At 47.3% G+C, this 21,000-nt stretch overlaps 6 protein-coding genes across 6 annotated transcripts; 3 read left to right on the top strand and 3 right to left on the bottom strand.

Moving 5' to 3' along the window:
* Positions 1-3,193: 3,193 nt before the first annotated feature.
* Positions 3,194-4,030, bottom strand: asqE-2 (Short chain dehydrogenase asqE; the record flags this gene model as incomplete). Its single annotated transcript, XM_036636250.1, has 1 exon — positions 3,194-4,030. One exon carries the CDS (start codon positions 4,028-4,030, stop codon positions 3,194-3,196), a length of 837 nt encoding a protein of 278 aa, XP_036497932.1.
* A 2,910-nt stretch (positions 4,031-6,940) lies between these two features.
* asl1-2 (Alkali-sensitive linkage protein 1) lies at positions 6,941-7,519 on the top strand (the record flags this gene model as incomplete). Its single annotated transcript, XM_036636249.1, has 1 exon — positions 6,941-7,519. The coding sequence occupies one exon, from the start codon at positions 6,941-6,943 to the stop codon at positions 7,517-7,519; it is 579 nt and encodes a 192-aa protein (XP_036497931.1).
* Positions 7,520-8,513: 994 nt separating this feature from the next.
* cta3-2 (Calcium-transporting ATPase 3) lies at positions 8,514-12,004 on the top strand (the record flags this gene model as incomplete). Its single annotated transcript, XM_036636248.1, has 5 exons — positions 8,514-8,801; positions 8,900-9,782; positions 9,846-10,366; positions 10,427-11,392; positions 11,450-12,004. The coding sequence occupies 5 exons, from the start codon at positions 8,514-8,516 to the stop codon at positions 12,002-12,004; spliced, it is 3,213 nt and encodes a 1,070-aa protein (XP_036497873.1).
* A 180-nt stretch (positions 12,005-12,184) lies between these two features.
* Positions 12,185-12,955, bottom strand: CGCS363_v004398 (N-glycosidase R617; the record flags this gene model as incomplete). The annotated part of the gene is made up of 1 exon (XM_036636247.1): positions 12,185-12,955. One exon carries the CDS (start codon positions 12,953-12,955, stop codon positions 12,185-12,187), a length of 771 nt encoding a protein of 256 aa, XP_036497872.1.
* A 3,428-nt stretch (positions 12,956-16,383) lies between these two features.
* Positions 16,384-17,109, top strand: CGCS363_v004397 (uncharacterized protein; the record flags this gene model as incomplete). Its single annotated transcript, XM_036636246.1, has 1 exon — positions 16,384-17,109. One exon carries the CDS (start codon positions 16,384-16,386, stop codon positions 17,107-17,109), a length of 726 nt encoding a protein of 241 aa, XP_036497864.1.
* Positions 17,110-17,341: 232 nt separating this feature from the next.
* On the bottom strand, positions 17,342-17,777 carry CGCS363_v004396 (uncharacterized protein; the record flags this gene model as incomplete). Its single annotated transcript, XM_036636245.1, has 2 exons — positions 17,342-17,463; positions 17,528-17,777. 2 exons carry the CDS (start codon positions 17,775-17,777, stop codon positions 17,342-17,344), a joined length of 372 nt encoding a protein of 123 aa, XP_036498180.1.
* Positions 17,778-21,000: the final 3,223 nt, after the last annotated feature.

The following is a 21,000-nucleotide window of genomic DNA, read 5'->3' as shown; positions in this document are numbered from 1 at the left end:
CACCAGCGAAAATCTCCCAAGACCTCAAAAGAGATGGGAGCATATTTGAACAAGTCGAAAAATTCGAAAAGGAGAGTGAAGAGGTCATGTTTTCTCGAATCTTCCCGAGGTTCGAAAACTTGTGGTCGGTTATGGCTCGCATTAGCAGGACACACCCGTTCGAGGAGTTCGACATTAAACGAGTGCAGAGCAAATATCCCGGGCTCCCTGACCAAATTTCTCTTCGACTGGGGAAAGCAAACAGCTTGAGACGTCAGGTCTTCAGATATTGGGCGACACAGGCGAAACCCCCACCTTCAAGCCACGTATGTGGCGACTCCGTAGAGATGACCACGCAGGCCATCGAGCTATCCGGAAAGACGCGCAGCAGTGACATAGGTTCCTTTGATATGGTGGTGGGAATTCATGGCGCATTAGCAGGCGCCTATACCAATTTGTTCAAACTTCGATCGGATTGCACCCACTGTGTCGATTGCGTAATTTGCTTCAGATCTACGCCGCAGCTCTTGGGACTTCACAGGTAAATTACCCACATACGTCGAGGAGGCAAGAGCACCGTTTACGAATGTCTGTTGGTCCGTAGGAAGTTTCACTTGCTCCAAGATGTGCAGCCTTACATCTGCCTCCATGATTCTTGCCAAGATCCACCAAAGTTCTTCCATCAGCGACACGACTGGATTAACCACAACCTGGAAGCGCATCGAGGCAACATATTTCCGGGAATCCCCTTCAATGATGGCGAGGAATGCCCAATGTGCTTTCGTCGTATCGAAAGCGCAGGGAATCATATCGCACGGCATATGGAGCATCTTGCTGCGTACTCAATTCCTTCAGATGATGACTGAGGTACTGAAATTGACCACTCAGCTGGACAGAAGACTTCACATTTGAGATTGATTTTGGGTTTTCACTTGTTTTCACTAGTCGTTGGTCAACTGATATCACCGCATCATAATATTCCGGGTGGTGTTGTGATGCAGTGTCAAGTGTTGCTCGGAAAGCTGAACAGCTCGCAACAAAAACTCAATAATCTGATGATGACATGCTGATTCTAAGATTGACATTGAATTCTATCTCGCCTAATTGGTTTGCACCTCGTAATTGTAAGGCCTTCCTGTGAGAAACATCCGTCGAACGTCTCCATTATCATGCGAAAATTCTCGACAAGGCCTCTCCTGTGTATCTTGAAACCTGGAGTGAGCCATCCAAGCATCGTCTGTTGGAGAGTTATAGGAGCCGAAGTCGTACCAGGCAGCAATATGCGCCTGGTGTCCATCAAATGAGACACTGAAATCCGTCAGACAAATCGAGCAGTGTCCGAAGCTGTCATAACACGGCGAGTAATCACTCTTTCTGTATGCGTACTGGGCATGTTCTCGAAAGGCCGTGAGGCCATGCTGTCTTCGGGAAATCCCCGACAATATCCCCCCATCCACGGTGGCCATGTGAGGGCACAGCTCAAGAAACCAGAGCGAATGGGGCGTCATGCGCATCCCTTGCAGCATTCCGACTGACCACCTCTCTTGCAACATGGATCGCCCGTTGACCAACTTGGGCGTAGCTTCATATATCCATGTACAGTATTCATCCTGCCGTTGGTGCGGGTAACCGATGAATGCCTGCAAGGACGGCTCCAATAAGCTCTGCAGGTGCTTCTGGTAGAAGTCACTGAAACGCGTGCGCTTGAGGGCCAGCTGTATTTCCGCTTCTCGAACGGCATAGAAGCGGGCTAGTGTATCTGGCCTGAGGTCGCTTCGAAGAGAACACGAAAAATGGGGCGCGATTCGGAAAGCTTCTAGGTCTTTTACGTTGATTGGGTGGAGGGTTTCGCAACACGGGCATACCCATCTGTCAGGGATGAAGTTTGAGATCCCAGCCCAGAAATTGAACCTGGCGGTGGAGTGAGTAGCAGCCTTTCTTTTTCTCACCTCTAGTGCTTTGATGCACGAGGGACAGGTCTTCGATTTGGTACAATCTGCACAACCTGAAGAGGGCGCGGCTTCGGGGAAAATTCCAAGCGCGCGGAGTTCTTTCTCCACTCGCCCATGGGTCAGCCGCCGGAGGGGTCCGCAAGTTTTACTGAGAAAATACAGCTCGTGCAGTTCTAGGTAGTCGGCGATGTCGTATATCAGTTCAGGAGGAAGTTGGAGGAGCGGAAATTTGAATGCGTCAGGTCGCCTGCCCATACCGAGTGCAGCTTTGACGAACGACTTGATTTGAGCCTTGATTTTCAACATCGTGTCTAATTGTCAACGAAGAATAGCGTTGAAATTGGACAGACAGAGGATTTGTGAAGAAATGAATGAGAATGAGGATGAGGCTCGTCAGTTAGCGGGGGTGAGGATAGATCTTCGATGGTTTTATAGAATTCTTCTCAGCTACTCGTAACTAATCTCCGATACATATTGATGCCGAAGTCTCAAGGTGTATATGGACAACCTCAATATGACACCTTGACATTTGTTACATCAGTACAAATGTGCAAATGCCTGATGATTCAACCCTGATGAGCATACAACGATCATGTTTTGCGGCTTCTATCTTGCAGCTGGGTGGATCGTCGAGCCATTCTACGACCTTTGCAATCGCTTGCTAGCTGGAAATTCGGCTGGACCCCATATTTCATATTGCTTGAACTACATTCAATCTCCAATGGAGAAAGAGGCCCGCTAATTTCACACATTTTGTAGCATCCAGAAAGCTTCGTTTCAAGAGGTTGAGAAGCGACAGGAAGACTGGTAACGGAGAAGGGGGGAAAACAAGATACAGCAAAGCGGTAAAGATCAAGAAACTAACTCAAAGATAGTTCTGGGCGGCCTCTGGCTAGCCGGGTGGGTAGTAAATGTACACCGATGATCGATGATAACGACAACGACGACGACGACGACGACGACGACGATAATAACGACGATAATGAGAGGGATAGAGAGAGGGATAGGAATAGCGACGATAATAGCAAAATAATTAGGATAAAATAAACTCCTAGACCTATCTAATAAAGGTAGTCATGCGCTTGGATAGCAGAACTCCTAAACAATAGCGTTAATAAAGAAAGAAGGTAAGAATAGTACGATCGGTTGAAGAGTTTGGTTTACTTTGTTCAACGAAAATCTGCAGCTAGTGCGCATTACTAATGCAACATGGATTTCTCGTGAACTATGAAACATGCATGTAATTTGTTGACCTGAGTGACCTAGCCAAGGGCCGCAAGAAGCGACCTATAGCCACCATTAGCACTGACCGCCGCTCCATTAACCCACTTGCTCTCGTCACTAGCAAGAAAACCGACGATGTATGCAACATCGTCTGGAACTCCCATGCGGTACGCCGCCGAAGCACTCGCTTTAAGCTTTTCCTCAAACTCAGCAGGGAGCGCGCTCATCGTATTAACCAGCGCATCCGTAGCGGTTGGTCCCACTACGACTGTGTTGAACGTAATGCCGGTGCCGATGGCGAAGCTACCCGCAAAGGACCTCGTGTAGCTATCGAGGGTCGCTTTACAGGCGCCATACGTGATGATCGGGTCGTTGTTCGCTTCCCTTCCAGCGACGCTGGAGATGTTGATGACGCGACCGCCTGTCTTAGGCGCGTGCTTCATGAACTCAACGATGGTTGCAACCGGGGAGTACACGTTGGCGATCATCGCCTTTGTGAAGTCTTCTGCGGTGGTTTCTCCCGCCGGCTTGAAGTCTTGGAAAGATCCCCAGATGGCGTTGTTGACTAGGATGTCAATTTCGGAGACGCCCAGGGCGTCGATCGAGTCTTTAACAACTTTCGGCCACGCCGTTGGATCAGGGGCGTCAGCTTGAAGGGCAACTGCTTTCTTGATACCGTGAGCACGGCATTGATCAAGAGTATCCTCAGCTGCAGCCTTGTTTGATGCGTAAGTGATGGCGATGTTGGCAAGCCCTTTACGAGCTAGGTAGATTGCAACAGCCTTCCCGATGCCCCTTGAGGCCCCGGTGATGAGGGCCGTCTTGCCGCTTAGGGACCAAGGCTGAATGGCGCTGGCGTTCTCAGATGAAGACATGATGAAATTGGAAGAGTGATCTGAAATTTGTAGGAAAGATTTATTGTACTGTTGTGATTGATAATGTCCAGAATATAGATCGTGTAGCAGACGGTTCCGCCCTTATAATCGCGGCAAGTCTCCGTGTAGATGCGATACCGGGTAGCCGGACATCTCAACAGAACCGTGTAATTCATGATTTCCAAGCAGTCCGACAAACTGCATCTAGGCATTGAAACTGAAATTTACTGCACCGTGTCGGCATTATTTGCATCCCCGAACGCCCGAAGCGCAGATACACACGCCGTTGAGACCGGTAGTCGAGCCCCACCTTCCTCCGCATCATGTCCGCCGGTTCTCCGCCCCATATCCGCAGATGCCCACATCAGCCCTCGACCGCTGTCAAACTTCGAATATGACATCATCTACGGGAGATGGTATGATGGTAGATCACATAAGCTCCAACTTAGCTTGCGCCCAGACAAAAATACCCGGGAATCTTGTTAATGGTCGATGTCTTTACTTCCATTAGGCATCAGGTCAATAGAAGTGCGCCATTGACCTCATCCGAGGTTTCAACTTGGATACAAAGAGCAAATGAATCTTTTGAGCTCTTTCGGTACCTTTTTACCAGCACTCCAGACTGTGAGCTTTTGACCTAAAAGGTCGTTGCCGTACGCGTTGAGTGCATCGAACCTCACGACCTCTTTGTAGGTATCAGGACCGAGTCGCTGGTGTAGAGAAAGCCTTAAGTAATGCCGTGAGTGGTCAGTCGAGCTCTAGAACAGTTAGACGGGGTCTTACAAATGAAGAGTTTCAGGCTGAAGGTACTTCCGACAGTCGGCGAGCAGGAGGTCTGCATTTTGATGTTGCAATGCTACTGTGGCATACCACGTGCGGCCGGGCTCGCGATCTTGCCAGTGCGTTGTCCCTGACCAGTATGAAGTTCCCCATCGTACAAGCTTTTGGTAACATACCCGCTGATCACCGTCCGCCCATGGAATGCCCCGCTGCACTTGTTGTGGGAAGTTCTTTAGATATATGTAAACAGTCGCGGTAGGCTTGTCTGCATCCTTATGCTTGCTGGCTAGCCTCCATTCATAACCATCTAACCATGAAGCTTTAGTCTCGATATGACGTATCGTTTCATCTCTCTCAGCACCATCGGTTATGCGTACAAAGCGTGCTGGACCGTTCGTAGGATAATGATGGTACTCGATCGGCCTCGTTTCGCGACGGGCGCGTCGGTTCTGTAATTTGGTAATTGACTTTCTTAGACCTTCAACCATTGTTTTGTGACTTGTCGAAGATCCCTCCCCATCGTGTCTTGCATCAAACGACTCAAAATGCTTGGGTATTCGGGAAACCGTACTAGGGTGGGTTCTTACCCAGCTCCTCAGGCAGGGTCCTTTCGGATTTCTGACAGGATCCTCATCTTTTGAAGATTGTGATTTTGGTATATCTGCTTTGCCACTGCTGTTGGGGGCCATCATAGTTCAGGCGTTAACGGACGTGGTGGATTTAGTCGCGGTCCAAGAGCTGTAGACTCAAAATTGTCTCGCCTTTACTTTCGTGAGAATTCAACTTACGAAAGCTATTTTTCTGGAAGGAACCTCTGTTTATGAAGTCTTTGGGTGTACGGTCCCAAAGGAAACTTTAATGCCATGAATCACCTTGAAAGTTCTTGTGGCGTCGTCGTCTGACCGAAAAGGCGAGGCCTGCACGAACACATCCATTGTGCCAGCTATAAGGCACTCACATGATATACCTTGAGCGTCTAGTGTCAAACTTCTAAGTTTGGGAAAAGCGCCGTTTACGACCAACTTCGTGTCAGCTGGGACGCCTGACAGATCCAGTTTTCAGTCATGATAATGCGGGAAGTTGGGCTGAATCTTAAGGATGCCTCCTGCTTCAGCATCTTTGGATATAAAATCTTTAGGAGTTTTGCTATCCGGGCGAATGAGCTTGAATGACCGGGCATAGAACTACATGTGTTAGTTCTCATAGTTTATTTATTCTAGTAATTTCATTTCCCTGCCGTCCCTGTCGTCCCTGTCCGTACTCCTCTTTCTCTATGTATTCCTGCGGTTGTGATTAATGATTTATGTAGTCGTTGTCGCCGTCGTCCCTACTATTATCTGAAGCATGCCCACTACCCGCCCTGGTAGCTAAGAACATCCCCCGAAATAGGAAAACTCGCACTAAGAACTATTAATGGTTCAACGCCTAGGAGTCAGGTCAGTTGGACTGAGATGTTAGCTCGGTGAATGAATAGAAACGACCGCCATTAGATTACGCGGCGGAATGACATAACCCTCACGGGCTTAATTTCACGGGCTTAATTAGGGTGGTAAACGGTAGGGAACATCCATAGATAGAAGAAATGTACACTAAGAATGTTCTTTGACGCAGACAGCTCCAAGCAAAGAATTGCATCCTCAATCATTGGGAGTCTCCCGACTGGCTCAGTCCTGCCTCATACTATGTCATTGAAAGTGGCATCCCGGAGCTGCAGTCCGCCGGGTTCGGCCCCACATCTACCGACTACCGGAAAACATTTCCTTGTTTTGGGGAGGGTGACGTCAGGAACATGGCAGTGATTCCTTCCACAACAACCACCGAGTTTGTTTCCAGAAAACTCTCGATGTTTCCTTTACTCGTGATCCAGAAAATACAATCTCTAGCCCAGGCCAGCTGTCGAGCAGGAAGTGCGATTGAACTATGAGTCAAAACACCACGAGCCCAATTGTCCGAAAGCGATGTTTATTATGGGACTGGACAAACACGCGCGACCGGCCAACCACCATCGACCAACTTTTCAATGACTCCAGCGAAGCACAGACTCCAGCAAAGAAGTCGCCATTCAAGTCGGTGCATAACTGGAACGCATGGTATCCACCGGAGTTGAAGGGTCGGCTCCCTTTCCGGCCCATGATTCGCACACGTGCGCAGATCGACACGGAAGAGTGGGATTGGATCCGTGACTCGGACGCGGAGATGGTGCACTACCTCAACGAACCAGAACGGCAAGGAATCACGCCTGGAGACGCCGCCGACTGGTGGCTGAAGAAGGTTGTCCCGGAGTTGCGGGACAAACGTGGGAAGAAACTTGTCGGACCTGCTTGTGCGAGTGACGAGGCAGGAGACAAGTGGCTTGTAACGTTTATGGATCTCGTGGGAAAGTCAGAAAACGGGTATCCAGACTTTCTTGGTGTTCACTACTACAGCGGTGATTTGGAACATGCAAAACGGTACATCACCTCTATGCACGAGAAGTACGGCCTCCCACTCAATGTTTCCGAGATCGCGTCCATTAGCCGCGACGGAACAGAGGTTGAGAGGTTCACAGAGAAGCTGAGCGAATGGATGGATGGACAAGAATGGATCGATGAGTACGGCTGGTTTGGGTGCATGGCACACTGTGCCGACGATTTTGTTAGCCCTGCGGCGCAGTTGATGGATGATGAAGGCCAGTTTACGCCACTCATGAGGCTCCTGATGAAGACTTAATGGAATTATTTGAAATAATCGACGCGAAGATATGATTCTGAGGACAATAATATCACCTGAAATTTCCCACCACATTATTCTGAAGGCTTGGCCAGGATTGAGACATGCAGTCCTGGATAGTGACTTGAACTCCGCTCCGCCCTGGCAGTGTCTATGAAGTGAGTCTTGGCTGCCCTGTGGCGTTTAGTCTACCTGTTGAATCTCCAACTCTGCGGTCTTTGAAAATATACACGTGGAATCTGGAATTCCGGAAACATCGAGAGTCCGGGAAGCTATAACCTCCGGGTGGCTCCGTCGAAATACGTACTTCAAGTCAACGGCGGGGGTTCCACTCGAGTCAGCCGCCTTCGACCCCAGATTCCATTTTATTACCCGATTAGGAAGTTCGAGTGCAAGTCGTGCATATGAGCGCCTGGTCCATGCTGCTGCCCTTAAACTCTTGCGTCCGCGGACCATCGAGGTTTGTGTGTTCTGGCAAGTTCTTCGCAACCGTCTCAAGTTCCATTCCCTGCCACTCAAGCGTGTCTTTGACCGTTCACATTCATTGCATCAAATCAAGCTCAATGTTCGCTGTTGACACCATGCATTTTGTTACGTACATTTCGCGTAACGATTTCCGCCAGACCACTGCTCTAGATGACCGCCTTACCAAGCCAACGGCCGCTATGCGCAAACCCGCAGACCCCGAGAGGTAAAGATTCGAGGATGCGATTACCTAGAGTCGCCAGAATGAGTCTTGGTTGCCGTTTTCGGTTTGAATTGGACTTGTTGATTCGTCGGATCCAAAATGCCCGCCAAGTCGTCATTTGTAGAGTTTGAGGCGGGCTTCTTCTAGGTTTGCCGCTGAACCAGTACAAATATTTTGCAATGGTCTTCTTCCAACCGCATCTATTCGACTTATGGTACGCCTCTAATAACCACTCATGGACTCACTACACCGGAAACGTCAAATTTTGCAATAATACGAACCGCCCTCTTCGCACATCCAGGCACCATGACTGGTACCAAGGAGAAAGGTCACGACTCCTTCCGGGCCAACTCTCCAGATGACTCCGAGAGCGAACACGTCTCTGGACAAGCTAACAAGCCACTATCACGACCGCCTCATGCTCTAGATGTTGGTCAGGTTGTCACAGAGCTCGAGGTTGATGCCGCGCAGGGACTGACTACCGACGAGGCCTCTCGCCGGCTTGAGGAGCTCGGCCGCAACGAGCTTCGTCAGAACAAGGGTGTGCAACCGGTGAAGATCTTTCTGGAGCAAATATTCAACGCAATGACTTTGGTAAGTTAGATGTGTGTTCTTGGTATTCTCGAAGAAGCTTGCATTCTGCTGCCCAAGGGGCTGTGGAATTTTTCGATTCGACTGACGCTTGATACCAGGTGCTTCTTCTGGCTCTTGGTGCAAGTTTTGGCATCCAAGCCTGGATAGAAGGTGGAATCTTAGGAGGCATCATCGTTCTCAACATTTTCATCGGTTTCGCCCAGACCCTTCAAGCCGAGAAGACGATCAACTCGCTCAAAAATCTCGGTTCCCCAACCTGCAAAGTGTTTCGCAACGGCAAGACTATCGAGATCCAGACGGCCGAAGTTGTACCCGGCGACATCATCGACCTGATCACTGGCGACTCCGTCCCCGCAGACATCCGCCTCATCGAAGCTGTTAACCTCGAGGCTGACGAAGCTTTGCTTACCGGCGAATCCGCGCCTGTCTCGAAGATCCCGAACTCGACTTTCGACGATGATACCGGCCCAGGCGACCGACTGAATGTGGTCTACAGTTCAACAGTGATTACGAAAGGTCGCGGCCGCGGTGTCGTCTTTGCGACTGGCATGTGCACTGAGATCGGTCTCATTGCTGGTGCTCTGAATAGCGGCTCGAAAGCAAAGTCGTACCTGAAGCGCAGCGAGGACGGCAGAGTTTCCGTGTTTGCATACATCATGGCAGCGTGGATGATGACTCTCGATTGGGTCGGCGAGTTCTTGGGACTGACCATTGGCACACCCTTGCAGAAGAAGCTGTCGCAGCTGTTTCTGTGGCTTTTTGCATTCGCCATCATCTGTGCCATCGTTGTCATGGGCGCCAACAAATTTGATTCACGCAAGGATGTCATTATCTACGCTGTAACAACTGCCATCGGAACCATTCCTGTTTCGCTGCTGCTCGTATTGACAGTCACCATGGCTGCTGGTACGAAGAAGATGCTCGAGCGTCACGTTATTGTTCGGAACCTTTCAAGCCTGGAAGCACTGGGCGGAGTGACGAGTAAGTTTTCACTGGAATCCAAAATCCTTTTAGCAACATGTTGCTGATCGCAAGCACCATCAGACATTTGCTCCGACAAGACCGGCACGATCACGCAGGGACGCATGGTTGTCCGCAAGGCCTGGCTCCCTGGAGTTGGCACTTACTCCGTGCAGACGACCAACGATGTATACAACCCGTTCTCCGGCTCGGTCCAGTTCACCGCCGGCCAGCCGAGAGATATTAGTGCGGAAGCCGAAAAGCAACACGACGATACCACCGATCCCATTGACCCGCACCACGAATCTGCAAGCAACTCGGCTCTCCAGTGGTACCTCAACATAGCGTCGCTGGCGAACCTGGCCACCCTGAAGCAAAGCGACGACAGCTCTGCGAATCCGGGAGAATGGAAGGCGACTGGGGCACCCACAGAGATTGCTCTTGAGGTCTTTGCTTCTAGGTTCGGGTGGAATAGACTCCAGTTGACCCAAGGCCATGAAGCCGCATGGAAAGAAATTTCTGAGTTTCCCTTTGACTCTGATGTCAAGAAGATGTCTGTTATTTTCCAGAATCTCGAGTCTCAGGAGATGCATCTTCTCACCAAGGTATGCTATTGAAAGACCCATACGCTCTTGTGAATGTTATCCCTGACAAACTGAGTTTAGGGCGCCGTCGAACGTGTCCTTGAAACCTGCAACACCATTGCTCTCGATACCGCTACCCGAACCCTGACCGAGGCAGACAAAGACAACATTCATGCCAACATGGAAACTCTCGCTGGCCAAGGCCTTCGCGTTCTCGCCCTAGCGCATCGAAACCTTGAGAGCACCGTGTCAGCATCCCAGTTTGCCGAAGGCAAGATCGCTCCCCACCGCGACATTTTCGAACATAACCTGACCTTCCGCGGCCTCGTTGGCATCTACGATCCACCCCGTCCAGAGTCGAAGCCCAGTGTGAAGGCATGCCAAGGTGCCGGGATCGTCGTGCACATGCTCACCGGCGACCATCCGCAAACAGCAAGGGCTATCGCGACCGAAGTGGGCATCTTACCGTCGCCTGAGAAGTTCAAGATGCTGCCGGCCGACGTCGCTCAAACGATGGTGATGCCTGCTCACGATTTTGATGCTTTGACGAATGATCAGATCGATGAGCTGCCTCAGCTCCCTCTAGTCGTGGCACGATGCGCACCTAGTACTAAGGTGAGGATGATCGAGGCGCTTCATCGTCGCGGCCGATACGTTGGTATGACTGGGGACGGCGTAAATGACAGTCCGAGCTTGAAACGAGCTGACATCGGTATTGCCATGGGCTCTGGGTCGGATGTCGCCAAAGAATCTTCCGATATTGTCTTGACGGACGATAACTTCGCCTCGATTCTCAACGCCATTGAGGAGGGCAGGCGAATCTTTGACAATATTCAGAAGTTTATCCTCCACGTTCTGGCAGCCAACATCGGATTTGTTTGCGCTCTGCTGACAGGATTGGCCTTCAAAGACCAGTCTGGTGTTTCGGTCTTCCAGCTGTCTCCCGTGGAGATACTTTGGATGCTTCTTGGAACTGGCGCATTCTGTGAAACTGGTCTTGGTTTCGAGAAAGCGGTGCCGGATATCCTCAACCGTCCTCCTCAAAATGTAAGTCCGCTATCATGGACGAGCCGAAAGAACACTTAGTGCTAACGAAATCAATAGCTCAAATACGGCGTCTTCACGCCTGAGTTTCTATTCGACATGGTGTTTTACGGCGTTCTCATGGCGGGCTGCGTTCTCGGCTCTTTCACAATTGTTGTGTTCGGGTTTAATGACGGCAACCTAGGATTGGAGTGCAACAATGCCTTCTCAAAAGCGTGCGAGCCCGTATTCCGTGCGCGGGCTACATGCTATACGACGATGACGTGGATCTTCTTGCTGTTTGCTTGGGAACTGATCGACTCGCGCCGCTCGCTTTTCTACATGCCTGAAGGCTTCAAGGCTTGGGGCCAACACTTGTGGGGCAACAAGTTCCTCTTCTTCTCAGTCACGATCGTCTTCTTCGTCGTGTTCCCGACGCTGTACATCCCGGTTTTGGATCATGTCGTGTTCATGCACCACGGCATCAGCTGGGAGTGGGCTGTGGTCTTCATCGATGTTTTCGTTTTTATGGTCGGTGCTGAGGCGTACAAGTGGGCCAAGCGGACATATGTCAGACGAAGAGGAAACCAGTCAGGTATCGTTGGATTGGGTGATGATGAGGAATCATCTCTATAGACCTCGTCGAAGTAGGTGAAAGGCGCGCAGTCAGGCATGCATAGAGACAAAATAATGAGCCAATGCATCCAGACTCAGTTTTGGAAGTTTTGATCCCATATCTATGTTGCTGATTCAGTACCCGAGCTATTTTCGGCGCCTCTGTGATTCTACCCAGCCATGCCTTTTGATCTTCCATGTTCATGTGGCCTTCCAAGGTATCGCAATTGGAATGGATGCCTTTGCACTCTGTCCTTCCCCTTCCCCGGGCTCATGTGACTGGCTCCCTGAGGGTTCGGCTGTGTTACCCTCTACCTTCCATTCCTCCGCATCTTCATTTCTCAGCTGCTCTCTCGTGGCCATTAGTGCCTTGCCAAGGCGATTCTCTCCCCAATTTCTCTGATTCACCATCGCCTGTTTCTCGTTGAACCCGATGCCCCAAATGCGGTCTTTTGGTGACGCCTCAGCAAGAACACGATTGCCAGTCCCCATCAGGACTTTCTTCAGCTGTGGGTTTTGCCCAAACTTGGCCACATTGCCCGCTTCGACAACCGCACTCTTGACTTCATCCCAGCTCGTATCCGTGAACCCGACTATCTCTTTCCCCAAAGCCTTTTGTGTCTTCGGGTTCTTCTCGCACATAATTTGCGCCTGCCGTTCGGTGTCGCCGAAACGGGCCGCCTTGCAGTACATCATGTACTGTTCGGCGCAGGTGAATGTGACGCTGCCAAAAGGGTCGTTCTCATCTACAGCTCGCCCCACCAGCTGTGACATTTGCGGCTTCGAGACGGTGAATGTTGACGGGTACCATTGGCAGAACTGACAGTACCTGAAATTTTCTTGGGGCATAAAGAAGAAGACAGGAGTTTCCTCGGACTCCGATTCTGAAGTGTCGTGTGTAGGTGCCTTGGTTCGGTGAGGTTTGTTGCCTTGGTTAGGCTTCTTTGGCTTTTTGGTCTTGGCGGGCGACATCGTGGCTAAGTTTATCGTCCCGAAGGTTGCATTTTTAGGAGCAAATGTCCTGTGGAGTCTATCAGTGACTTCCCGACTTCTGTGTTGTTTTGTCGAGAAGGCGTGGTGGAAAGAGGGGGCAAGGACGAATCGATCTGATGACTCCTCGTCGCCTGCAGCCTGACTGGTTAAGAACCCTGAAGGCTTGCCCAAGCGGGTAGGTTGCCCGACTGGATGACAGCCACCAGATCCCGAAACCTTGTTTCATAAAATGAAAACAAGAGGCCATTGATATATTCAGATGGTAGGAGAAAGTGACAAAAGGTATGTGTTGGAAAACTAGTAAAAGTCCCAGCGGTGCTTTGAGTCTTCCGACCCAAACGGAGCCTTGCACACTACACCGTTCGAAGTATTGAGAGCAGAGACTGTTAATTGTTCGCTATCTTTTCCTTACATCACATTCAGACATCGTCAACGGGCTGGTTCCTTGTCACAATCATCATGGTCCCGCCGACTCGCTGACACAGCTTGATTAAAAAATACTGTCTCGTAAACATGGGGTTTTCCAACGAGAAGGCAGAAAGGCTTTGGAGCTCATAGTGCGATATTCCTGACAAGCGAACTATGCCTGCCGATGGGCTAGAAACCAAGGAAATGCAGAAGGTATGGTGGGACTTTTGCACCAAGGAGCTCGACGCAGATGAGAAGGAGCCCTCCGGAGACAGCGACGAAGAGTGGAGCAGGTCTCTTGACGCCTATGGCATCAAACAGGATTTGAAGGATGCAATCATGGATCCCGTGTTCAGCTATCTTCGACTGTCGCAATCCTGTCGACACTGGATCAAGGATACCATGGATAAAATATGTACTATAAATGGCTTCAACGACGCGTATTCAAACCAGAGAGAGAGCGATGAGCACACGGCTGTTTTTGAAGCCAAAAGAGGGAACGAGATTTGGCGACGACTGCGAGTTTCGTCCGAAGCATCCAGGGTACATACCGCTGTACATGGTTGTGGATAAGGATCGTATTCATCATGTATTCGATGAGCAGGGCAATCTCGATAATCTGGATCAGCTACGAACTGCTGGTGCATCGGACTCCAGCGGCTCATCTGGTTGCTTCTATTTCATCCACCAGTTGAAGCTGGCCGAGCTGCACGCAAGATACGCGAAGCGCAGGGCAGGGGGCGCTAGCGTTGCAATTTTGTGTGTTTTCGTGTCATTCCAAGAGTACTGGAGACTGAAAGCCAGCGGTAAAGCCCTCAGTCTTTCGGGTCTGGATTGGCTAAGCTTCCTTTGGGAGTGTCGCAAGGAATTGAGTTCCAGTCCTTCTGGGCTTTTTGACAAATACGGCAAAGCAACCTTATTGTATGGGGATATTCCGCTGCATCGAGAATACCGGCGCACGAGGGTCAAGAATGAAACTACTAGCGATATTATTCGCAAGCTAACTTGGTCCCATGGTGGCATAGAGAGAGGACGGCAGTATATATTTTCAGCAAGAGCGGGAGAGCGGTTTCTGAGAGAGGATGCCAAGTTTCGCATACTTGCGTATCAGAATCTGTGAGACCTTAAGAGCTCTTCCACGGAGGAGTCACCTTGTACAATAGTCTTCCCAGGCATCAATGATTAGTCTACGTTCTCAGAAAGATTTCATGGGCACGTAGGTTTTATATCGCTGATTGTTGCATAATGGACCGCGAAACTGTGGCACCACAGGACCTTTTGCTTCCAAAAGCACGTATATCTGGGATAGCAATTGCATTGAAAGACAACAGGTATCGGACCCAGGTATCGGCCTTTATAGCCTCAAATTGATCCGCGTTAATAGCCAAGCGGGCTTTTAGAAACTTCGTGCTCTATGCCTTCAACTAGCATGTGAAGGCTGTTCTGCCAAAAAGTTTGCTCTTTCAAAATCAGTCTTGGCGCTCAGGTCTCGTACGAGATTCTGGGCATCAGCTTTCGAAGTGGAGGTCAAGCATGGGTCGGAGTAGCCTAGTATCTAGCTGAAAAGCAAATATGTCAAGTTTTCTGTGGGCGAATTGAGGAGTTTTGAGCATCTTTAAAAGGCCCTTGGAGCAAAGGTTCCTCGACTGTTTGCGCGAGTCAGCCTTATGGAACTGCGAATGACTCGCATCGCAATACCCCTGAGGATATCGCGCCCGGGGGAGCAGCACCGGCGGCTCGGAATGGTCAGTAGCCCTTTTGCAGGGTGTGCGACATGTTATTCCCACGTTGTCACCACTTTATGTCCCTGATTGGGACAAGTAAGCGTAGAACTCGAACGGAATAGGATGAACTGGGTCGTGGGGCTTGACTGATCAGACGCACAGGTCGGCTGCTTCCGAAATTGAAACTTGTGGAGAGTGACCGACTCGATAGGGGGCCATGAGCCTCAGCATCTGGAGGCCTCGGACTGGAAAGCCCTACGTTGGGCTTTAGGGGCATAAGATCCTTTGAGCGTACTTATCGTGTCACCACGCATTCGTATTACTTAATCGGAGCGGATGTTGAGGAGAAAGCTTTTTCTTTCAACTTTCTTTTCGCCCGCTGATGTAGTTTGTGGCCCCACCTGTTGCATCGAAGAGTTTTCAGGCCGAGAATAGAAAAGCGTAACTGATGGGGCATGAGGTCGATAGAGATGGGCCAGGTGCCACCGTATAGGAGTTGCACAATGCAAGAGACTGGGGTAGGAGATGCTTAGTGCCAATGAGCCCCAGAGCCTTGCTGAGCAGAACAAGACAATACCCTCGTGATGGCCACCTCGAGAGATGGAAATGACGCGGAGTAGGAAGAGGTGGGTATGATTCGCTGTGCCGCTGGAGCTGAAACATGAAAAGACGGACAGACGCTCTTGGCTGCCCTGGCATTTGGTAATGGCTTGTTGGAACGCTCACCAATAGTTCCGCAAAGAGTGGCTCATATGGGACCCTCACTCCCTATTCGGTATGTCAATGGAACGGATAACTGCCTTTTAAGGAAACATCAGAGGCGGGCCCCGACCACATCATGGGTTACAAGATCATGCGAGCACAAGAGGAAGGTTGATATGTCGCATTCTCGGCGCGAACTTTTGCTTCGAGTCCCAATTCTTTGGAGCCGGATGAAATGAGTATCTTGGCGACAAGCTGCAGGTTGAAGATAGACTCAATGAGGCGGCAGAAACGAAAACGGGGTTCGGACTGTAATACCGACAAAAGTCGCCTGTCGTGTGGTCGTGATCTTTGAGAATGAGTGTATATAAACAGGTCTGTCTGCGAGGCCAAGAGGATCTATTGTTCGACATCTCTTCCACATCAAGCTTCTTCTTCATTATCGGCTTCCTCCTGGGTACAGCTCAACCGCCATTTTCTCGTCAGCCTCAATCAAGGCTATTTAATCACGTTGTATGTTGTCAGACACCAAGAAATCTTAACCGCCTATCGTGCTGACCTCTTCAAAAGATCATGAAGTTCTCAAAGAAGACTATTCTCGCCACGATGGCAGCCCATGCTACGGCACTCGTTCAGATGGAAGTTCGCTACAGCGACCGAATGGTTGACGTTGGCAATCTCGATCTGTTCGCCGTCACATGGCAAGCCATATACGGCGAAGCGGGCAACACTCGAGCAATCATGACCGATCGATCCTTCGGCTCCCAGACGAACACTTGTACCTGGGCCGAAGACTACGACCCTGATCTGACTGTACAGGTCAAGATGAATGGCGCTTGGGGTCGGACTCCTGGCCTCTCCGACAACCAAATGCGTGACGGCCTTGTTCAGTCTATGTGGGAGGTTCTTCGCACTGTCTCGGACCCTTACGGTTACGAGGTCTTCAACGGTTGCCGCGGTCTTACCTGGATGGAAAGTGTGGGCTACCATGAGGATGCCGCATGTGGACCCAAGAGCGCGCGTAACTGCGAATACGCTTGCCGTAACGAGAACTCCCCTGGCTTGGCCCAATGCGAGAACCAGACATGGGGTCACAAGGTCCCTTCGACTCTGCGTGTCACAGCTTACATTGATGGACGCCTACAGCCTGATGACCTGATCATCGAGTTTGGCGCGACGAAGAACCAGGAGCCCGGCGGCTGTGGTCTTGTTGGGGAGGTTGCCGGGTTTCTCGCTGGATTCATCCCTGTCGGAGGTGATCTGTTCGCCAAGGGCATTGAGATTGGCTGTGCCGAGTAGTAAGGGGGCAGGCAGCTTTCACGTACATACTTTGATCTCAACCTACACATACAGATACTCTGTCTATACATGGCAATCCGTTGCGACAGCATGGTCAAGTCACTGTGCAGGTGGTCTCGTCGGTTTCTTGAATTCGAAAACTGTCGCATTGCATGTGTCAATGCAAACTAGCTCTACTGGCACAAGCATAGGGCCGAACAGCTTCACACCTGCCTCGTGCTGTGCTTTAACGTTAGGCCGAGCACGTAACCTTGAAGCTCAAGAAGTTGTCCTCAATATCAGATGTCTCCTCGCACGCTCCAATCTTGACCTCGCGGGCTCCTTCTCCGCAATCGTTCGAAGAATACACAGTCACTGTCAGGAACTAATTAGCAAGCGGGCACAATATTAGGTGCCATTTAAGAGAGTATGATCTTACAGCTGCAACCCTCAACCATGTAGTTCAGTTCCACGGCCTTGACGATATTGTCTGGTGCCTTGAATGAAGGCTGGCATGTCTCCGTTAAGCCTTTGGTGATGGCCCAGATGCCCCGATTGCCGCTGCCAGCACAGACTTGCTCGCTCCAGATGCGGAAGTCGCCGACGTACTCGTCCTGACGACGAATATTGGCCGCATTAGTTCCGACGAACAGAAGCGCGGGGGCGACAAGATCCCAAGAGAAACGCATGTTGTATGGAGTATTTGAGTAATAGCCGCAACGGTGAAATGATGCAAGTAAAGTATTAATCTGTGTGGCGGAGGAGACAGATGTCCAGAGTTGGCTGCTGGGACTGAGCAACAGAGAATTGTCCGTAAAATAGGAACTCTCTTTATACTCAAGGCACTTCGCCCAGCGCGAGTGGAACCGGTACTATTGTGCCGTGAGGCTTCGACAAATGGAGCGAATCTCCATTCGTCACGGAATATCTGCATTTATTATGGACAGATGTGCATATCAATTTGAAGCTTTAATGGTTCTCGTATTCGGCTATCACTGGGCAACCCTGGTTCTCACATCTAAGATCATGGGCTCCCAAGATCATGATAAACATTATAGCAGTTTGATACGTCAGGAGAGGCGTCCAACATCTTGGGTGAGATTTTGTCAAGTATTGTTCCATCAAACCGGCACTCATGGTTCGACCGAAACGTGGAATACAACGCTGAGAATGACATTACCCGGATCAGAGTTGCCCAAACTACTCTTATTAGGAAAGTTCCCCGCACTTTTGGGAAAGCATCTGGTAGACGAGAAACGAGTATCGTTGTTATTGTCGCGTGGTTAAAATCCTGAGCAACACTGCATGGTCGTTGGCTAATCGTCATTCTAATGCCCTGCGTTAGATTGTGCCAATAATCACTCACTCGCCGATCCAGACAATTGAGGTAAAGTATGTAGGCAACCCACCCGTTCCACGACTTTGTTCAATCAGTATTGTGGCTCAGAGCGACTTGACCAAGTTCAAGCTTCCCTGACATGTGGATTTTGCTCACGAGCTCTGCTAGTCGGGACAAAGACATTAATGATGAGTTGAAGAACAATATGGACGGCCCTAGAAATGAAAGTACACTTGTTGAAAGTACTAATCACCAAAGCCAAAGGGTAATACACCGGACAGTAACCAGTACAGTAAATCAAAACCAGACTTGAGTTTCACCACCTTAGTTAGATGTAACCGCGACGAATGGCAAAGCTTTGCTTACGAAGTCTATACTGCCCTGACGTCATGATATCTGGACAGAGAAAGACGTTTCATGTTTCATGGTTTCAATGAGAGAAGTTGTAGCATCACAGTTGACTTCTAGGAAGCGTCATGCAATCATTTGCAATGCTCAGACTTCGTTCAGGGTAAACGTCACATAAACTCCGAATTACGCTGAGCTTCAGCCAACATGCCGTTCTACCCAGTTTGAATCCACAATAGGCTAGTAATTGCTGGCGCTGCATCTGCGAAATCTGCTGATAATTTAAGTTTAATTAGGCGGCTAGTGAGAGTAATAAAACTAATCAACCTATATATAGTATAAAATAAGTGGGGGCTATAGTGTCAATTAGGTGTATAACATAAGGTGAAGGCTCACAGAGGCTAACTGCAGTTAGGGGTTAAAAGATAGATTACTAAAATCTACCTCCCTATATAATATATATAACCTACTCCCTATATATAACTTTATTACTCCTTTATTACTTCCTCTTTATACTTAATTAGTTCTAATAATCCTAATAAAGTACCTTTATCCTAAGAGCTTTATTTTTAAAAATAAATATAATACTAAGTTACTTTATAGTTATTACTCTTATTAGCTTTATATATAGGTTATATTTATACTATTAAAGGTATATCTATACCTAATTAATACCTCTACTTTTTAACTAATTATACTTTTTTTTATAATATCTCTTACCTCTAAGTTAGTAGTTAACCTATTTTTTTAAAGTTAGTATAACTTACTTTTTAAAACTAATAATTATTTCCTTTTTAATATATACCCTCTTATTTCTTTTCCTCTTTTTTCTTTACTTAAGAATAACTTTATATATTTTACTTATTACCTTTCTTATATTATTACTATATCCTCTCTATTAACTATTTATATTATTAGATCTCTACTTATATAGTAGTTCTTAAGGTATATTATTATTATATTTTTCTCTCTTCTATACTACTAATTTATTAGCTAGTCTTACTATATCTATTATTCTTATTTTTAGTACTCTTTTACTTTCTAACCTTAATAATAGTAATAATAATAAATACTTTCTACTTAACTTTACTTATTTTAATATATATATACTCTTTATATATATACTACTCCTATTTATTATTATTTAGCTTACTTTTTAGAAGAAAAGAAAAAAAGCTATAAAAATAATTAAGATTAGTAATACTTAAGTTAGTTATATATACTATATTACTTATATTAAATATAAAGTAACTAACCTTAATATTAAGTACTATAATTAAATAAGTATATATTATAATATTACTACTTTATTATAATACTAATAATAGTTTTAAGTAAAAGTATTTACTATATAAAGTATACTTCTTATAAATATACTTATCTTAATAGTATAAATATACTACTTCTTTATTACTTCTTTATAGTATCCTAATTACTTTAAATCTTTAACTTTACTAAAGAAGCTATTAATAACCTCTAAGATATAATAGAGGTTTCTAATAATAATATTTATAACTTAGAGGTAAGTTATAGCTCTTTAGTTACTCTTATAATATTCTTTTATTAATTCCCTTAAACTTAAGAGGATTACTAAGTTACTATTAGTAATATACTAAAGGTACTTTTTTATTATAACTCTACTTTTATATATATTATACCTCCTCTTTAAGCTAAGATTAAGTTTAAAAACCTTATTAATACTACTCTTACGCCCCTTATTCTTATTACTCTTACCTTTATTATTAATACTACTCTTATATTTACTTTTAGTTTTACTTTTAAGTAGCTTTTAGTTTATATAATTATAATTATAGAGAACTTTATTCCTCTTAATACTACTCTTATTATACTTTTTAGCTATATAGTTATTATTTTTAATAAAATTTAATAAGTAGTCTACTTTATATATTACTACTTATACTTTCTAAGAACTTAGCTAACTTATTATTATAGTATATTTACTCTACTTATATTAAGAGAGAGAGGGAAGAGGAAGAAGAAGAGGAGAGAGAAGAAGAGAGTAAAGAAAAAAAAGAAACTTTATAATACTTTACTTACTACTTAGAAGTTACTTTTATATTATTTTTATATTACTATTATACTATTAGGGAGATTAAGTTTTAAAGTTTATAAATAGTTAAATAAGAGGTTAGTTAGTATAGCTTTTATATTACTTACTAACTATAAACTATATAGTCTCTTTATAACTATTATTTAATTAATAC

The sequence above is a fragment of the Colletotrichum siamense genome, assembly GCF_013390195.1.
Source record: "Colletotrichum siamense strain Cg363 chromosome Unknown KSG_Cg363_contig03, whole genome shotgun sequence".
Taxonomy (NCBI): Eukaryota; Fungi; Ascomycota; class Sordariomycetes; order Glomerellales; family Glomerellaceae; genus Colletotrichum; species Colletotrichum siamense.
This window is presented reverse-complemented; position numbering and strand designations above follow the sequence as displayed.